General features: G+C 36.2%; 2 protein-coding genes across 3 annotated transcripts; both read left to right on the forward strand.

The window, feature by feature from the left end:
* The first annotated feature begins 67 nt into the window (after positions 1-67).
* Positions 68-5,971, forward strand: abcb8 (ATP-binding cassette, sub-family B (MDR/TAP), member 8). Its single transcript, XM_026149001.2, has 16 exons — positions 68-297; positions 1,355-1,685; positions 1,806-1,961; positions 2,259-2,353; positions 2,859-2,964; positions 3,070-3,231; positions 3,509-3,594; positions 3,696-3,793; positions 3,891-3,996; positions 4,098-4,131; positions 4,252-4,388; positions 4,505-4,599; positions 4,679-4,812; positions 4,914-5,061; positions 5,144-5,394; positions 5,599-5,971. The coding sequence occupies exons 1-16, from the start codon at positions 191-193 to the stop codon at positions 5,680-5,682; spliced, it is 2,130 nt and encodes a 709-aa protein (XP_026004786.1). The 5' UTR covers positions 68-190; the 3' UTR covers positions 5,683-5,971.
* Positions 5,972-8,233: 2,262 nt separating this feature from the next.
* Positions 8,234-14,812, forward strand: cdk5 (cyclin dependent kinase 5). Of its 2 annotated transcripts, XM_026150195.2 has the most exons (12): positions 8,234-8,426; positions 8,766-8,854; positions 8,973-9,040; positions 9,131-9,191; positions 9,271-9,327; positions 9,447-9,542; positions 9,983-10,057; positions 11,516-11,612; positions 12,326-12,395; positions 12,550-12,610; positions 12,707-12,787; positions 14,158-14,812. In XM_026150195.2, the coding sequence occupies exons 1-12, from the start codon at positions 8,390-8,392 to the stop codon at positions 14,242-14,244; spliced, it is 879 nt and encodes a 292-aa protein (XP_026005980.1). In that variant the 5' UTR covers positions 8,234-8,389; the 3' UTR covers positions 14,245-14,812. The 2 variants fall into 2 exon arrangements, with proteins under 2 accessions (XP_026005980.1, XP_080149035.1); XM_080292909.1 differs by lacking the exon at positions 8,766-8,854 and having other exon boundaries at positions 8,252-8,426.
* The last annotated feature ends 3,769 nt before the right edge of the window (positions 14,813-18,581 follow it).

Consider the following 18,581-nt stretch of genomic DNA (forward strand, 5'->3'; position numbering starts at 1 on the left):
GCATTTATTCGTCTTGCTTGTGGGTTTCACAAAGAAAAAATCATCTTAAAGCAACGGTCCTAGCTTTCCAGCTGAAATGCATCCTGGGAGAGTTTGAACATGGCAACCTGCAGAGTTTCGCTGGATTACTGTAGAGCTTAAAGATTATTTTGACCTCATGAGTTTATTATCACTGAAAAAGGAGTAAAGGATGCTTCAGTTGCTCAGTTGTAGAGCAAACATCGCTGCTGCACCATTGCGGCCATTGTCGTTGCACTGCCGGTGCAATAAAAGTGCAGACTTATGGAAGTTTTCACGGTAGGTTAAAGTGACCGGTAGCTAATTTAGCCAGTGACAGGCGACCTGTAGATTATACCAGCTGTATAATCCCATATATGTGGTTCTCCTCACTGTCACACTTGACCTACTTTGATTTCCTTTAGCACTGCCAGACTTATTCAGATCTTTTCTCTTAGAAAAAAGCAGTACTGTGACAGTAAAACAAATCAAAACAAAACCACTTTAAAAATATTAAATCATTAACACACAAATGTGAGATTTTTCTTTCTAACTTTTGAGATAACTGAAAATTTCGACTAGTTTTCCTGAATTTTTCCTGAACTGTAAGATAAATGTATAAAAACTTCAACATTTGCCCAAAAAATAGTGAAGTAGCATTAACATACTCAAGTAAATGCATTCTGTTAAATTAAACTTTGGCTTTTGGAAGAAAAAAACAACAATTTGCGGTTTATACTCAAATTCCCACGCAGATAAAGGCTCATCAATCGCTGTAATCACCGTATATATATAAAACTGAAGGGAAAGTTTTATACTGGTTTTATACTTTATGCTTTATTTTGTGTAACTGTGATTATAGTGCCACTTCGTTATAATTGTTAAATACAGGTTCTCTTAACATTGTTTGTTTTCTTGTTTTTTTCTGTCTCATTAATTTCTCAATTTATATATATGTGTGTGTGTGTGTGTGTGTGTATATATATATATATATATATATATATATATATATATATGTATATATGTATATGTATATATATATATGTATATATGTGTGTGTATATATATATATATATATATATATATATATATGTATATATGTGTATATATATATATATATATATATATATATATGTGTGTATATTTTATTAATACGAAGTTGTCAATAAAATATATTTAAAACAAAAATGTTGTTTCAGTTGGGCCACATTTCCTTGTGCTACTCAACTGTAACACAGGGGAACGAATTCATTAAAATTGAGTAGCTGATAACGGCCAGGATTTTTGTTACATTAGTGTTGCAAAACCTTCATGATTTTGATTCCCTGATTTTATTTCTGTCCTGGTCTGTATCCAGGTGGTACACATCCCCAGGGTCTAATGCAAACAGCTCCTCACAGCAGCGTGGCGGTGCTGTCAGTCGCATTTGGAGCCTGACTCAGAGAGCTGTCCGTCAGTCCACCACCAGGACATCGAAACCCCCGGGAGTAGCTTTGAAGTTTATCCTGGGACCAGCAGTACTTACTGTTTCAGCTCGACTGTTTTGCCATGTAGCCCACTGTGAGGCAGATGTGAATAATAACACCCCCGTGGAAGTTGTAGCCAAAAACCCAGTGCCTGACTTCAAATGGCACGTTCTGTGGGAATTTGTAAAACCTCAGCTGTTCACTCTCGTCTGTGCTGTTGTGGTAAGACTGAATCTGTTTACTGATCAAGAATGTCAGTGAAGCAAAAGATTTTAGCCAGTTAGGACATTTATGCTTATCATTTAAAATGGATGTTTTGGGGGGGGGGGCTGTTTTCCTCAGCTCGCTTTTGGTGCTGCTATCTTGAACATTCAAATCCCCTTGATGCTCGGTGATCTGGTAAATGTTGTGGCACGCTACCTGAGAGAAAATACTGGGAATTATGTTCATGAGATAAGAGGTCCAGCCCTGAAATTACTTGGACTGTATGGTATCCAGGTAAGTACACATGAAATCTCACTAGTTGCACAACTTACTTGTGAACATGAGTCAAGCACAAAATAAATACTACAATCATGAAGTTTGCAATTATCAGCTTTATAATGCAGTCATTCTAATGCTATAGTCAGTGCGTTTTCAGTTAACTATATTAAATTGTTGTGTAGCCGTATACACACACATTTTCTCTCATCTTACTCATTTGGCACTTAAAGATCTCACTGTATAATTTATTTATTTAATCTATTCAATGAAAATTGTTTATTTAACTGGTACTTAATTGCCTCCTTTGTGCAGGGACTGTTGACGAGTGGGTACATTGTTCTGCTCTCGAGGGTGGGGGAAAGAGTGGCGGCAGACATGAGAAAGACCCTTTTTGCATCCTTACTGAGGTACATACATACATATTGACACAAAGGGAAAAAAATCGATGTATACAATAAATGTTATGTATAGTTTGGTGCAGAAGTGTTTAGACCATGAGAAAAGTTTTGTAATTTGGGCTCTAAGTGCTCCCCACAGAGGATTTTAACTCAAAACATAAAGACTTCAGACTGAAATTTGCATTAACAAATTTATGTCTGTAATGTTTATTTACAGACATTTTTCTAACACAGTGACCCATTTTCAAAACATCAAAAGCAACTGGGCATTTTAAGTAATCCAATTACTATGTGTAAAATTGTCTTTCTAAGCAGTTAGTGCAAAATCTTTGATTAATGTTTTGAAAGTCTGCACTTTGATTGTCTAATTTAAAGTTTTTGTCGCGGTGTACAGAAGCACAACTGCAAAAACGGTGTCATAATCCAAATACACGTAACTCTGACTGTATGACATCCACTGTCTGGCAGGGATTCCCATAGTTCACATTGTCTTGTTTGCTTTCTTTCAATTCAGACAAGACGTAGCTTTCTTCGATGCTAATAAAACCGGGCAGCTGGTGAATCGTTTGACTGCTGACATTCAGGAGTTCAAGTCATCCTTTAAACTGGTTATTTCTCAGGTAATAACACAAGAACGATCCGGCAGTGATGATTTTGTTACTAAAGTTTTTCTGGTTTTACGCTTCTAATTCTTATTTTTTTGCACTTTTTTGGTATATTTTCAGGGTCTGCGGAGTATTACACAGACAGTCGGATGTTTTGTCTCCCTCTATGTCATTTCTCCAAAACTCACAGGTTTGACAGTACTTGTCCTCCCCTGTCTTGTGGGAGCAGGAGCTCTCATTGGCTCATTCCTTCGCAGACTATCCCGCTTGGCTCAAGAGCAGGTGTTGTACTATGCATGTTATATTTCATGTATTATAAGCATATAGCGGCTGTCTTAATAAATTCAAGATTTGTTCTAATTACTGCCAGCAGATGTTAGTTAAGTTTGAACTCCTATTTTGAAATGCAGTAAAATGTAAACGAATGCAGCAGTGCTTAATTTATTAGTACCACTGGCACTCAAAGCAACCAATAAAAAGCACTGCATGAGCTATTATTTGCAAAATTAGTATAATTTGCTGTCTGACTGTGTTTTTACTTCTTGCTGTCAAATGCAAGGTAGCAAAGGCGACAGGGGTGGCAGATGAGGCACTTGGTAATGTGCGCACAGTAAAAGCTTTTGCAATGGAGGAACGAGAGCTCCAGTAAGTGAGAATATTTTTTGTTATACTTCTACCCTTTGTACTTTCAGAAAAGCACTATGACAGAGATACAATGTTTTGATTTCCGTAATGTTTTTACACAGGTTATATGCATATGAAGTTGACAAATCATGTGAAATGAATGAAAATCTTGGTACTGGGATTGCCATTTTCCAAGGGCTGTCAAACATAGCCCTGAACTGTGAGTGTCTTTTACAATGTTAATTAGTTGACACACTTTTTAGCAGGCTGTTAAACTACCAACATTATGCTAATGTTTTTGTGTCGTGTTAATACAGGCATTGTCCTTGGAACTATTTTTGCTGGAGGAACTTTAATTTCAAGCAATGAAATGTCTCCTGGAGACCTAATGTCCTTTTTGGTTGCCTCTCAGACTGTTCAGAGGTAAAAACACACAACTTGCTCCACGATGATTTCTCTTTTACTGTTAAATGTATTCTTTCAAAAGTAGTTAATTACAAGTCATGCATTCATTTTATGTTTAGGTCTTTGGCCAGTATCTCCATACTTTTCGGTCAAGTAAGTAAAAACTACGATTATCTGATTATCCAACCAGATTTGAAACCGGAGTATTATAATATGTGAACATTTCCAAATGCCTCAAATATTTTGCTGGCAATCTCTTAACATTTGTCGCAGGTGGTAAGAGGAATGAGCTCTGGGGCTCGGGTTTTTGAATACCTTGCTTTGCAGCCCACTATCCCCCTCTCTGGAGGAGGACGCATTCCATACCATTCACTCACAGGAAGAGTGGACTTCATGAATGTCTCGTTCAGGTTGAAATCCTTCTAATTCAGCTCCAAATCAAATATAAGTTTAAAACTACAACAGAGCACAGACATAAAAGAATGTTTTGTGAATGATGTATTGTTTTCTATTGATATGTTTCCAGTTATCCAACAAGACCAGGCCATCAAGTCTTGCAGAGGTTCAGTTTGACACTACCACCCAGTAAAACAGTCGCCATTGTTGGAGAATCTGGAGGAGGTAATTTCTGACATTTCATTTAGTAACTGTTCGACATTGAAACAATATTGGGTCATCTGATAAATGTTTAACCCTGTAGGAAAGTCCACAGTGGCGTCCCTGCTGGAGCGTTTCTATGACCCTACCAGCGGCGTAGTCATGTTGGACGGCCTCGACATTCGAACACTTGACCTTTGCTGGCTCAGGAGCCAAGTTATCGGATTCATCAATCAGGTCAAGGCTGCTGATCATTTCATGTTCAATTTTTAAAAAGTATTAGTTCCTAACAATTTTCACTGCAACTTTCTTTTTTTCCTCTTTCTCCTTTCTTTTAGGAGCCAGTTTTGTTTGGATCATCCGTCATGGAGAACATCCGTTTTGGGAAGCCTGAGGCTACAGATGCTGAGGTCATTAATGCAGCAAAGCAAGCCAATGCTCACGGCTTCATCACGGGTTTCCCAGACGGCTATAACACCGTGGTTGGTATGTGCTCCCATTTGAGCTTTCACGACTGTTAAGAAACGGTGCCGCTTGTTCATTCTAAACTCCAGATCTTTAAATCCAGGTGAGCGAGGTGTGACATTATCAGGTGGACAGAAACAACGCATTGCCATTTCCCGCGCTTTGATCAAGAACCCCAGTATTCTGGTGCTGGATGAAGCCACAAGTGCTCTGGATGCAGAATCAGAGCGAGTGGTGCAAGAGGCTCTGGACAGAGCCACAAGGGGTCGCACTGTGCTCATCATCGCCCACCGATTAAGCACCATTCAAAGGGCTGACTTGATCTGCGTGATGAGCAATGGTCGTATTGTGGAGGTGAGAAGGCTGAGTATTCAGAACATACTCTGACCTCCATTTAAATCCTCCAGCTAATTTACTCTAGCTTTTAATGTCAGAGATGTACTTTGAATTCTTTCAGTATTCAGTAATAAATATGGACATACTGGTAGCTTCCTTGTTGAGTTGATTGTGTTATATCAATTTTTATTATATCTAACACCTTTTTCTTTTTTGTTACAGGCTGGGACACATGTGGAACTGCTGAGCAAAGGAGGATATTATTCTGATCTCATCCGCAGGCAAAGAGCTGAGGGGCAAAAATGACCACACCCATATTTGTTTACAGTAGCTGTATAATACTGTATAATGGTGTTTATTTTGAAATGCATAGCAAGACATGTGTGGAAAATTAATTATTTAAAATGTACTGTAAATTTGCCAGCTCTGTGACTAGTTTTATGAGAACTTACAAATGTGTATGAACAAATGGACCAATGTGGATTGGCCTGTGATGAACAAATTACACTACTGTATGCGCTGTTATTTCCAATATTGTTGATAGAATGATAGATTATAATGTGCTGGGACAAAATATTAAAATTACTTAAATTAATTTAAAGTGTTTTTTATCTGTTTGTGGGTGACAATAAACCTTTCTTGTTACAAATTTGAAAGAAACTCAACACAGACCCTTACCAGTGATCAGTACTGACATTATTCTAAATTTAAACTCTGGGGAAGGAATTGCTGTTTTGGCATCATTCCTCTTTGCCTCCACATACATTTGTATATATAGTTTTACTACATCCAGGCCACATGTAAAGAAGAAACTTCACAGCCAGCACATATCCCTTGTGCTCTTAAAAGACTAAAGTTAGGTCCATAGTTTGTTAGACAAAGACACTTTTTGTAGTCTTCTGTCTGTACACTATCACAGTGGATTTTACATCTGACTTAAAGGTTCAAGACATTTAACAAAAATTTCATTAACTATTTACTGTACGAGTTACAGACATTTTTATACATAATGCCTCATTTTCAGAGGCTCAAGACTAGTTGGACAAACTAACAATTTTAAATATAAAGACATTGATTCTTGTAAAAACTCTTGGATTGCTTCTGCAGCATTCTTTGGATCACTGTTTGCATCGTGATGCTCACTCCACTCAGTTTACCCTGCTGAACCTGAGCAGAGTATAGCCCTGCACGCAATTCATCCTGCTAATTCTGTCAGCAATCACACTTTGTGGCGCATACCATGCCCATATTATAACATTGGCTCCATGTTATTATATGGGCACGATTATGGGCTTTTTCTTTTACTTAGCATTGTTCTGGTACAAGTTAATCTTGGTTTACGTGACTAAAGAATCTTTTGGCTCTTTAAAATGTTTTGTTGTTACACTCTGTTCTTGAATCCATGAATGTGTTTCTTGATTATAAACTTCAACAATAATACAGCATTATACATATGGGCAGGGATAGCTCAGTAGGTAGAGTGGTGGCCCCATGACCGGAAGGTCGGGGGTTCGACTCCACTGAACGGCTACCCTGAGGTGCCCCTGAGCAGGGTACCGTCCCTACACACTGCTCCCCGGGCGCTGCATTGATGGCTGCCCACTGCTTCACTGGGTGAATGGGTTAAATGCAGAGGAACTATTTCCCTATGGGGACTAACACACACACACACAGCAATTTCCTAGAGAGTGTTCTTAACTTGGTAAGATGTTGTGAAGTTGTTTTTCTTAATCATAGAAATAATTTTGTCATCATCCACATTAGTTTTGCACTCACTCAGGCCTTTTGGTGTTGCTGAGCTGGTCATCCCATTCCTTATGTTTAATAATGAACCAGGTTATTGATTTGAAACACATTTTGGCATCTCTATAAGCTGCAAACAGAGAGATGCCAAACTGTGTTTCATTGTTCTTACATCAGTGACAATAAAGATTTATTCTATTCTATTGGCCTCCCCTAAAATTGATTTATTGTCCTTTTTAGCCTTATGATAGCCTTCTTCACTTGCACTAACATCTCTGAGTCTCATATTTTAAATTACAGCGAAAAGCTTTAAAATATAATCTCAAAACGTTTAATCAAGTTTGGATATTATGTCCTGTTCACTTATCATGACAGAACACGGGAACAGGCCTCACCTGGCTATGAAACTGCTTGTCAATCCATTGTCCAATTACTTTTAAGCCTCTGAAAATGGGTGACTATAGAGAATGCCTGTAATTAAACAGTGAATGCAAAACGTTTGTAAAAACTCCTTTAATTAAAGCGGGAAATATGCAGCTTGATTTTGATTGCTTGATTTAAAATCCACTGCTGTGGTGTATAGAGGAAACACCAAAAAATTGTTCTTTTGTTCAAAAAATTAAGGATTGCAGCTGTATGTGCTGACATATTCTTTTGTAATAATAAACAATAGCAATCAGTATTCCGAACAATGGCCTTGTTTGCTGATCACATCACAAAGGACATAAAATTAATCGCCTTAAAGTTGTGTTTACATCACTACACATATATATTAGGCCATATTGGAAGTCTACTGAAGAAATGAACAGTCTCACAACTTCCTAGAATACATTTGCACTTTAAGATTATGTTAGTAATGATCGCCCCAGATAATCACATCTCTACCATGTTCATATTATCACTTTGTCTGCAGCAACACCTCTGTGAATGAGCCATCTTTAATGAGCTTTAATGCTATTATGGATTACTTTACTTTTGTACATAAACTTGCGTTTTACACGATTTTCACAAATGATGTTTTTTAAGGACACGAAATTCTGCTTGTTAAAATGCTGTTCATTATAGCAGATTAGTTTCAAGGTTGCTGTAATTCGACTTTCAGCCTGTAGATGACAAACAAGACATGCTCGGCTGCAATCCGAAGAGCAGCAGCATAGTAGACAGATTTAAGCTAACGCTAGCTACAATAACATTTTCTTTTCACCCCAATTTGGGGTGTTGTCATTCGTTGGTTTTTTAACGTATTCGAGGCTGGCTTCACTGGCCAAACATGCAGAAATATGAAAAGCTTGAAAAAATCGGGGAGGGTAAGTTTCAGACTTTCGTTTTGGTTAATTTCGCAAGGTTGATATTAGTTAGCCTAGCATGCTAATGTAGCATTCATGCAGGTCGAAGGCTAAAGTTAGCTAATCTGTAAGCAATATGTATTCGTTGATGTATGCCCCAGTTAACCACATGGAAACATTGCGAGTTTTTACTCGCACTAGTATGTGCTAGTAACAGTGCCAGTCCGAAGAGCTCTGCCTTCCACTTTTACTATATTAACGCTAGCTAACGGTGGGCATGTAGCGAGCTAATATTAGGACCCCTTAGCTGTGCCCATTCATCGGGATATGTGGTTTAAATAAATTTTGTCTGCTCCATAGGTACGTATGGGACCGTTTTTAAGGCAAAAAACAGGGAAACCCATGAAATTGTGGCTTTGAAAAGAGTCAGGTTGGACGACGACGACGAGGTTTGTTCTTTATAAAATGATATGAGAGTCACAGTGTTTGTTAGCTAGTGGTTAGCAGGCTAGTACTAAATGGAAGCTGTTTGTTTTGTTTTATTAAATTTTAAAAATAATCTTTTAGGGGGTGCCTAGTTCTGCTCTGAGAGAAATTTGTCTTCTGAAGGAACTGAAACATAAAAACATTGTCAGGTAAGTCTGACAGAAGAGCTGAATGCCTCCAGTTTGCATGTAACCCTGATGTCAACAAACACCAACAGAATATTATTTTGCCTTTTTTAGACTACATGACGTTTTGCACAGTGACAAGAAGTTAACCTTGGTTTTTGAATACTGTGATCAGGTGAGTTGATCACCCCTAAAACGCACTATATCTTAATATGTACCTTCTGAGGCTAATATGTCTCTCTTCTCTGCTGCAGGATTTGAAGAAGTATTTCGACAGCTGCAACGGGGATCTAGATCCTGAAACTGTGAAGGTGAGACATAAACATGAAGAGCATTTAAACTATGTAAACCTGACTGCTTAAAAGCCTGTTTTTTGCTTAAAATTTCAAATTAACTCCATATTGTTGATGCTGTTTGTTTTCCTGTACAGTCATTCATGTACCAGCTGTTGAAAGGCCTTGCTTTCTGTCACAGTCGAAATGTTCTTCATAGAGATCTGAAGCCGCAGAATCTCCTCATCAACAGAGTGAGTGTTTAGGTGCATTTGGACTTGATGGCTGATAAACATTCATTGCTGTGTGGACTCCATCAGTATACTATTTCTTTAAAGTGAAAACTAAGTGAGATGGACACTGGTTTTCTTTGTGAAAACAAGCACCACTGAGTTTATCATTGAGATTCTGTGTAATATCTTTTGTTTTGAAGTTCATTCATTTGAGCACTGCAGCTTACTAGTGTCTTAGTTTACCACGTGTGATACAGAGATTGCATTCACGGGGCGACGATGAAATGATAATATACATAATATAATTCAAAAGCAGTGGGATTTAGAATAAATAAAAAAAAACAAAGGTTTTTATATCAAAATTTTGTTAGATTGACTCAGGGAGGTGATAATGTGGATACAGACATGTATCCATTTATATGCTTTGATAATTATAGTAAGAATTGTTTATCTGTCTGTAGAACGGAGAGCTGAAGCTGGCTGACTTTGGTTTGGCTCGAGCTTTTGGAATTCCTGTGAGGTGTTACTCAGCAGAGGTAGGTTATACATCATTAATGCAGAAGGTAATAACAGCTCACTGCTTTAAACTAAAGACATATGACCAGTGTTAAAAGCACAATTTTTGGCACCTGCTGTGTCTAAAGAGAGGACAACTTATTTTTAATGTTGTGTAAACTAATGGTGTAAGAATACTTTAAAGCTGGCTTTCCAAGAAGTATTGGTATCCAAAAGGTTAACAATCTTATGATGAAACATACTATCTCAGTTTTTAAAACAAAACCACTCTTCCTGAGTAAAATGAAAGCTTCCAGCTTTGTTTGAGAAGTGCACTGACCTAATTACCTTAAGATCTAAATATAAAAGGGAGCCAGAATATAGCACAGTATTTACATCTAACCAGTAGATTCCCTTCAACTTTTTCAGTGTTTTATTTCGTTTTTAAAATGTGCTTTCTTTGCAGTCTCTCATGTGCACACAGTTAAGGTCGTCAAGTTGTTTCTTTTATCTTCAAATTAATTTGTTTAATTAATGATGAAATGGAGTGACGCATGTCTCAGCATGTGGGTGTTTGATTTTTGTTATTGCTAAAGCTTTGAGAGAAATGACGGGCGAGGCTTACCTAAAAACCTGGCAAACGATTCTCATGGGGATTTTGACCCAGGTTGACGCTGCTGATCTGAAAATGTAATAAACAGAAAATCTAGTGGAGACCTGAGTTTGAAGCATTGAGATTTTAAAATATCATTTACATTTAAGAGGATGTATTGCTCTGTGGCTTCCACAGTTGCTTCTTGTTACATCGACATACTATATAATATACATAGTACGAGCAGCTTAAACGTAGTATAGGGTTTGTTTTGTTTTTTTTAAGTTTTTACTTTATCCACAATACTATTCAGCTAACCCTTATAAAAGCCAGTTTTATCATATTTAGAAGCAAGGACTTAACAACACTGTACTTTTTTCATTTGTCGTAGTTGAAAAACTTGAAATCCTTTTCTAGCTGGAAGCTCTACAAGTATAAGTTTTATAAAAAGAAAAGTTAGTAGTTGTTTTGTAGCAGGTAGTCATGTTTAGTAATTTGCACAACAATTACTAAGGTGAACTTTTGCACTTTTTAAACTGACGCATAGTCACTTGCAGTCAGCCCACACATTTGCTCTGAAAAGTGGAATTTTTCTATAATTGCATTTGATTTTCTTTTTTTTGTCCTTTTTACTCCTGCGGTGCCCTCCAGGCGACTCATTTTCATAAGTCCTTGGAAAAATTAGTGTGTGACACAGCAGCAGCTTTTTAAAATGCCAACAAGTTGTGGTGGAAAGCAGAGGGAGATTTAAATATGCCATTCAGTATTAGTAACAGTGTTGCCAAAGTAATTTCTTTGTGAAACACACCAAATGTAAAACCCACCTCAGAGAGCCATCATTATGCCCAACATTTATTTTAAGATTAGTCTGGTTGTGATAATATATTTTGTTTTGATTTGTTTTTAGGTGGTGACATTGTGGTATCGGCCTCCGGACGTGCTGTTTGGAGCCAAACTTTACTCTACCTCTATCGACATGTGGTCTGCTGGATGCATATTTGCAGGTCTGTGTGTGTGGTTTGTGGAATCAAATGAGGATAAAATTAAACAAGTAATCCAATAATTTGGTGCTGGGTGGTAAGACCACAAATGTATCTCTTTTTAGGATTCTGGTAGTTTCATATTATTTTACAGTTAATATTACAGTTAACATATTAATATTTAAAGTATTACTTTTGAAGGTTCCAGTTCAGGTCACAGTGTGAGCAGGTGACCATAAGCTACAAAGTTAAATACAGCAGCCTGGATTCAACTCAAACCCAAAGGCCTTTGAAGTCTATGCAGAAATAGTGTCATTGTCCTTCGTACATATAAATAAACAGAATGTTTATATTGTACAATAAGAGGCTAATATGGATGGCTTGTTTTTTCCATTCATAAATAAAAATCAATATTTTAATAAGATAAAAATATCTTTACTTTACTATGTAAAGTAAAGCTCTTACTTTATCAATAAAGTAACAAAATAATTGATGTAATACTATATACAAGTAATAAATGTGCAAACAAAGATTTAAGTTAAAGAGTTGCCGCTTGTCCCTGCTCTCTCCCCCTGCTTTCTTGTCTAGTCTTCTTTAAAGTCACTCAACATTTAAGTAAACAGTCATATTGTGTAGTGGTTGAGGCCAGCATCTTTAAAGGATAGTTAGTTGGTTTTTTGTGTTCATGTTTTGAATGGTAACTTAATTTGATGCCATTTATTTAATTTTTTTTCCAGAGCTGGCTAATGCTGGAAGGCCTTTATTCCCCGGGAATGATGTGGATGACCAGTTGAAAAGAATTTTCAGATATCCTTTCCATGCTAATGCAGTACCTTCTGACGATATACAGTTTGGTGTGTGGGTCTCTGGTTTGTTCGGGCAGAACTACTCATATTTAAATTATTTATGAACAGCAAGTCTTAAAAGTAATGTTAAAAGTTTGTCTTTAACTGCTCTGTACATTGTTGGGAACACCAACTGAAGAACAGTGGCCAACAATGACAAAACTCCCAGATTACAAGGTAGTTTTTTTGATGTCATTTCTTTGTAAAACTTCCAGTGCATTGAGCTTTTACTGAATTGTTTTTATTCTTTACAAACTCTTTTTCTTCCTTTAGCCATATCCCATGTATCCTGCCACCACCTCACTGGTTAATGTGGTCCCTAAATTAAGTAGCACAGGACGGGATCTACTTCAGGTACTCTAAAACAAATTTGCGCAATATTTGAGTAGCTACAGTAAAATAATGGAAATCTGTTATTGTAGCTGGGTTATTCCATCTAAAATCATTGTGGGCCTTCTGCTCAGTCACCTCCGGTTTGCTGAAAAACTTTAGACAACTTTTAGTAAAGTTTTACTTGATAATTTTCAGATTGGTGTTTTGTGTGTGTGTGTGTGTGTGTGTTTTTGTTCTTGTTGTATTTTTTCCACCCCAATTTTGAAAAATGATTGGTCCAATTCTAGCATGTTTTTTTTTTTTTTCACATGTTGAAATATGTTGCAATATTTGGACGTGAATATGTTAACAAAAAAATGCAAAATTATATATATAAATATTGCAATTCTTACAATGGTCATCATGAGGATAGCATGATCCCTGTTTGCCTGTTGCAGTCACGGCTGGGTTAGAGGGTAAGGGTCTTGTATCAGACTACCCTAACCATATTGTTCCATGTGGACACAGCAACTTGGCCTTGCAAGGCTCCTCACATGAAATGAGCTATTAATCCCTTCTTTATCACTCCTAATTATGCTGCTATATTAATTTCTATGAACAAAATCTTTTGCAATTATAGTTTATGCATTTTTTATTGCCTCTTAGTACATTTTAAACTAAATCTGACTCCTTCATGGCAATGTGCATGCCTGCAAAGGGGGTTGCGAAAATGCAAAAATAAGCCTATATTTAACAAAATTATTTTCTCAGTTATAATTAGAGTACCCCCTGGAAACCCCAGAATTTTTTGTATTTAGATTAGACTGTCTAGTGACATTTTTGTGGTGTAACTTGTCACATTTGCTCGATGACAAAGTTGGTTTATTTTTGTGACAAAATAATTTCATGTTTATTTTCCATTACTGTGAAAAACATCTACATAACATTAAAAAATTGTCACTCGATGTCTTTTGCAATAATATATTTTTTAGTATATGCTCAAATATGATACCTTTTATTTTAATTTTGACTAGCAAATATTCAATAATTTGTTTTTATAGTAAAGGAGGCCAGTGAAAATTTTAAACTATTTGATAGTTTTTAGATATCGTTAGCTTCATAGCATAATTGCCTAAGTCATTTGACTAAGTCAATGACTTAGGCACTTATGCTATGAAGCTAACGATATGTTAAAATGGCCTTGGATTCCAAAGTGTTGGGGGAAAAATGCAGGAAGTGGGTAGGCAGAATATTTAAAAAGAATAAATAAATAAATAAAAAATGAAAAAAAAAGCAAAAAATGTTTAAAAAATGTGATGATTTGAGATGGATTAGCCCAGCTAAAAGTTTTGCTGTAGGAAATCTGATACTGCTAATCACTAATTTAAAATCTATCCTTTGATCTCACCCAGAACCTGTTGAAATGTAATCCTGTCCAGAGGATCTCTGCAGAAGAAGCCTTACAGCATCCTTACTTTGCTGATTTCTGCCCACCATAAATGCTTAACTGCCTCTCGATAAACGTCAGCTGCCAGAATCAACCATCCCCGCTCTCTTTTGGGACTTCAGGAAAAATTGAAAACAAGGCAAATCCCTCACTGGATTTTCAAACACTCCCCCTGCTATTCATTCTGTTGTGCCTCTGTGAGGAACAAAGTCCTAGTGTCGCTGCAAGGATTTATTAGCTTCTTTTAAGTTGAAAGCCTATTTTTAATTTGGCACATACACACTTTCCAGTTAATTGGCACAAATGTGGGACGACGTTGGACCGCATAAACCTTATACGTGTGAAAGCGGTATATCATAATTAAAAATGGCCCTTAGAATCTGTGGTAATCTCATTTGGTGAATTCACTTTGAATAACTACAATTTTAGTGCAGTACAGTAGCCCCTAAAAAGCCTTTGTAAATATATTGTTTCTATTATGTTTTTGTTTTCAAAGCAGATTTGAAGTCTTATCATTTGTAGAGGTTTTGATGCCAGTTCCAATATTTATATCTGAAAGTTTACAATATGTGATGGTATATTGACCACCTGAATCTGGTTATTAAAACATATGGCTGAGACGTGTGGACAGACTAATTTAATGGTGGCGTTCTAAATGATCTCATACTCTTATGTGGCATGTCTGTACAGCTGTTTACCTATTAGCCATCATATATACATTTACTGATTTAATATTTTTAACACATTCCAGAGGCCACTGATGCTACAGAGCTTCCGTTTACGATTAGACTGCATTAATAGATTTGTGGGCTTTAGAGTCATGCTATTCATTTGAAAATGATTAAGGCATAAGTCAATGTTTTTGTAACACAAGCTTTCAAAAAGCTTCCGTGGGGGCTTCCTGAATATTAATATGTCATTTGGTAATAATCAAAGGGAAATGGGAATTCCCCCCAGTTAAAAGCTAAATTTAATTACCTTAATCACTCTTTTTACTCATTAGGTAATGCTAGCTGTTAATCAGACTTAACTGTAAGTGTATCTGTTGAATAAATGAGCCTTTTTTCCTACAGCTAGTACCAAATTAAAAACTGACTGGCAACAATGTAGAAAACAGTGAGACAATTAGAGACCGTTTTGATTACTTGGGCTGTACGCACTTTTGCGTTTTCTGATATTTTACATACCAACGCTAAAACTCATTTTCCAATTACCTATTACAAGATTTTTGGATAGCACGAGAGGCTAACTGATCATTTCTGTTTCTCAGGCTTTTATTCTCTCATTTTGTATTTATCTTTTGTGCACTTTGTGATAGTTTTATTTCCGATTGTTTAGTTGTCGTTACCTTAAAATACGTTGAACACTGACAGCCAGGATTATACCAATTAACAGTAAATGGGCTAATATATATGTGTGTTAATGACTAGTGGACCATTGTTGAACATTTTTATTTGTTTTTTACATTTCTATCACCATGACACTAACACTTTTCTCAAATGCTTTTCTAACAGTTGTTAAAAATGGAAAAACAAACCCAGATAATCTGCTGATAATCTGTATTTTTGCGTAATAACTGTTTTTGCACCATTAACTGTTTCCATTTCAGTTACTTAATAACATGGTTAACAGCTCGCAGTATTATTTTGCTTATGATTGTTACAGAGCTTCTAGTCATCCCATAGAAATCATCCATAATGAGCTGTGTTTGAAGTAGCTGTCTTAATAGGAAAGGGGTTCATTTTCTTTTCGCTGATGTAAAACAAAAAAATTGATGCATGTATTTATTAATGATGGAATATCCACTTTTTAATTATTATTTTTTTTAAATGTAGCACACTTTCATTTAGTACAAAAACTCTTTGAATGAACTGAGTATGCTCCAGTCTATTGTGTTTTGCAGGCTATTTTTAGGATTTTCAAATGTTTGAAGGTTGTGTGGGCGTGTGGATTAAGTTATAATGAAAAAAACAAAACATGTTTTCACTCATCCACTTGTATTGACAGAACATTTGCAGAACATTTACCATTTAAACGGCTTAAAATTGAATTTGAACGATGAGTGGATTTTGCACTTTGTCTAGTCTCTGCTTTTGCTGGTAGACTGTGGGGCAAATGTTTTATGTATATTTCAGCTGATAAGACTCAGTATTCAGTAAAGTCAACATAAATACAAGTTTGCTTTGATTTAAAATGAATTTCCTGCTTGATTATTCAGTAATTTGGGGGGGAGGAGCATGTCATTTTGTGCACAGTTATTGACAGAGTGATCCTATAGCAGTGCACACCTTAGATGAGAAGACGTTACAATCATCTATAATGAAAATCACTGGACAGTAGAACTAAATACATGTTATTCAGTGCTGTATACTTCTCATGTTCTTCTGCTGCCACGCTTCTAATATATAGTTCAATAAATTTTGGAGGCAAATATGAAAGAACTCCAGCCTATATCAAAACCACACATTAATAATGCAATACTGCATTATACAATAAAATAATATTTTGCATAATCAGTGCCACTTAAGGTAAATTTGGTTATAATGCTGATGTTCGTAAAGGTTGAAATACATTTTGCAGTTTGTTTTCTACATTTTCTTGTAGATTCCATGTGTTGAAACGGGTTTCTTTATGTCTCACCTTGTACATCACTGAGGTTTAAAAAGAGTGCAATTCCACCCTCCAGACACACGAATAATTATTTTTACTCTCCAAATAATTGTGATTGATTTCACACACAATGGACAGGAGTGTGGGTATAATAATTATACAGTAAGGTCCATAATTTCTTGGACAAACATAATTTTTGTAGTTTTGCCTCTTCACACCGTCACAGCGGCGTCTAAATCAATCAATAAAGGCTCTCAGCTTTAATTCAAGTTGTTTTTTAAAGTTTTGCGTGAACTGTTTACGAATTACAGCTATTTTTATACACAGTCCCCATTTTTAGAGGGTGAAAATTAATTGGACAGTTGACTGACGAGCTGTTTCTTTGCCAGGTGAGGCCTGTTCACCTGTTATTTAAAGACAAAGGAAACAAACATGATATCAGTAGTTAATTTAAAGTTTTGTATCGTAGGTTACTGTAATTGTAAATCTGAAGCTCAAGTGAGGGACATCATCATTAGGCTGAAAAACAAACCTTTCAGAGAGACCAAATCAACAGTTAGCTATGTTCTTAAAACGAATGATTGGATTGGCCAACAAGGGATTGGTTACACTCAAGAACAAGAAGGCTAGATTAGGCTTTGCCAGAAAACCACTAGAGCCTGCACAGTTCCAGAAAACAACCTTTAATCACTTAAATCCAAGGTTAACTTGAACGTGAGATCTGATCTCAACCTAAGGGAGCATCCTTTTCAGTTATGAAATACAAAGAATGCAGAGAGATGCACAAACTGAATAAAACATAAATAAATGGCACAGACTAGACTTCAGGCAGTCACCGAATCCAGATGAGTTTCATCTAAGTGCTAAAAACAATCATTAAAATGATGATAGTGTGTGCAATTACTGATATCCTATGAAAAAACTAGGGTCTAAAAATGGCTGTAATTTCTCAACAGCTAATGTAAAACTTTTGTTGCAGAGAAAGTCTGCACTTCAATCACATATTATAACAGTTAATGGGGAAACTTTCTCTAAAATCCCTTGAATTAAAACTGGAAACTTCTATTGTGTGATTTAAAATGCACTGTGATAGAGTACAGAGGCAAAACAACTACTATCATATTCCCACTAGTGGTAAAAAAAAAAAAAAAAACCCTCCTTTGCAGTATTTATTCTCCTTTGTTACCCGTTTAGAATATTCTGTTGTGCTTTAGCTTCACTGTAGACTTTATCAGGTTTATTTAAGCTGGATGTTACCTTTTTTTGCTGGCACATAACATCCTCTGTAAGTATTGTTTAAAAAGCAAACAAACATCCAATACAGTTTTATTTAAAACTGACTACGTTACACATAGTTAAGTGTGTTAACTATTTAATGTACAGCTTAGAGTTAAAATCACATATCTACAATAAAATGCACATATAGCATATAGAGCCAGATGAAACAACTTCTTGTTCTCCAGGTGTGTGTGTATGTGTGTGTGTGTCTCTATGTGTGTGTTGGCACAGGAAAATCTTTGTTACCTGTAAGAACCTGTCTTAAAGGCACATTTTAGTTTGATTTCAAGCCACACAGTTTAATCAAGCCACAAAAACTATTCTTCTGTGTATTGCACAGTCCCAAGCCTGGTTAGAGGAGGATTCTTACATCATAATGTAATCATAATATCCAGGACATTGTAGTGCAGGATGTGGAGAACACTGTTTTGATTCATCTGACTCCAAAGAAAATACACTTTGAACAGTACAAAGTGAATAGCATAGCTAATATTACATTAA

This window comes from Astatotilapia calliptera, chromosome 18, assembly GCF_964374335.1.
Source record: "Astatotilapia calliptera chromosome 18, fAstCal68.1, whole genome shotgun sequence".
Classification (NCBI taxonomy): Eukaryota; Metazoa; Chordata; class Actinopteri; order Cichliformes; family Cichlidae; genus Astatotilapia; species Astatotilapia calliptera.

Coding starts and splice junctions, on each gene's coding strand:
- cdk5 (XM_026150195.2), top strand. CDS start 8,390: ATGCAGAAATATGAAAAGCTTGAAAAAATCGGGGAGG. Junction 9,041..9,130: donor AAACATAAAAACATTGTCAG/GTAAGTCTGACA, acceptor TGCCTTTTTTAG/ACTACATGACGTTTTGCACA. Junction 12,611..12,706: donor CAAAACTCCCAGATTACAAG/GTAGTTTTTTTG, acceptor TTCTTCCTTTAG/CCATATCCCATGTATCCTGC.
- abcb8 (XM_026149001.2), top strand. CDS start 191: ATGCTTCAGTTGCTCAGTTGTAGAGCAAACATCGCTGCTGCACCATTG. Junction 1,686..1,805: donor CTCTCGTCTGTGCTGTTGTG/GTAAGACTGAAT, acceptor TGTTTTCCTCAG/CTCGCTTTTGGTGCTGCTAT. Junction 4,600..4,678: donor TGTTGGAGAATCTGGAGGAG/GTAATTTCTGAC, acceptor TTAACCCTGTAG/GAAAGTCCACAGTGGCGTCC.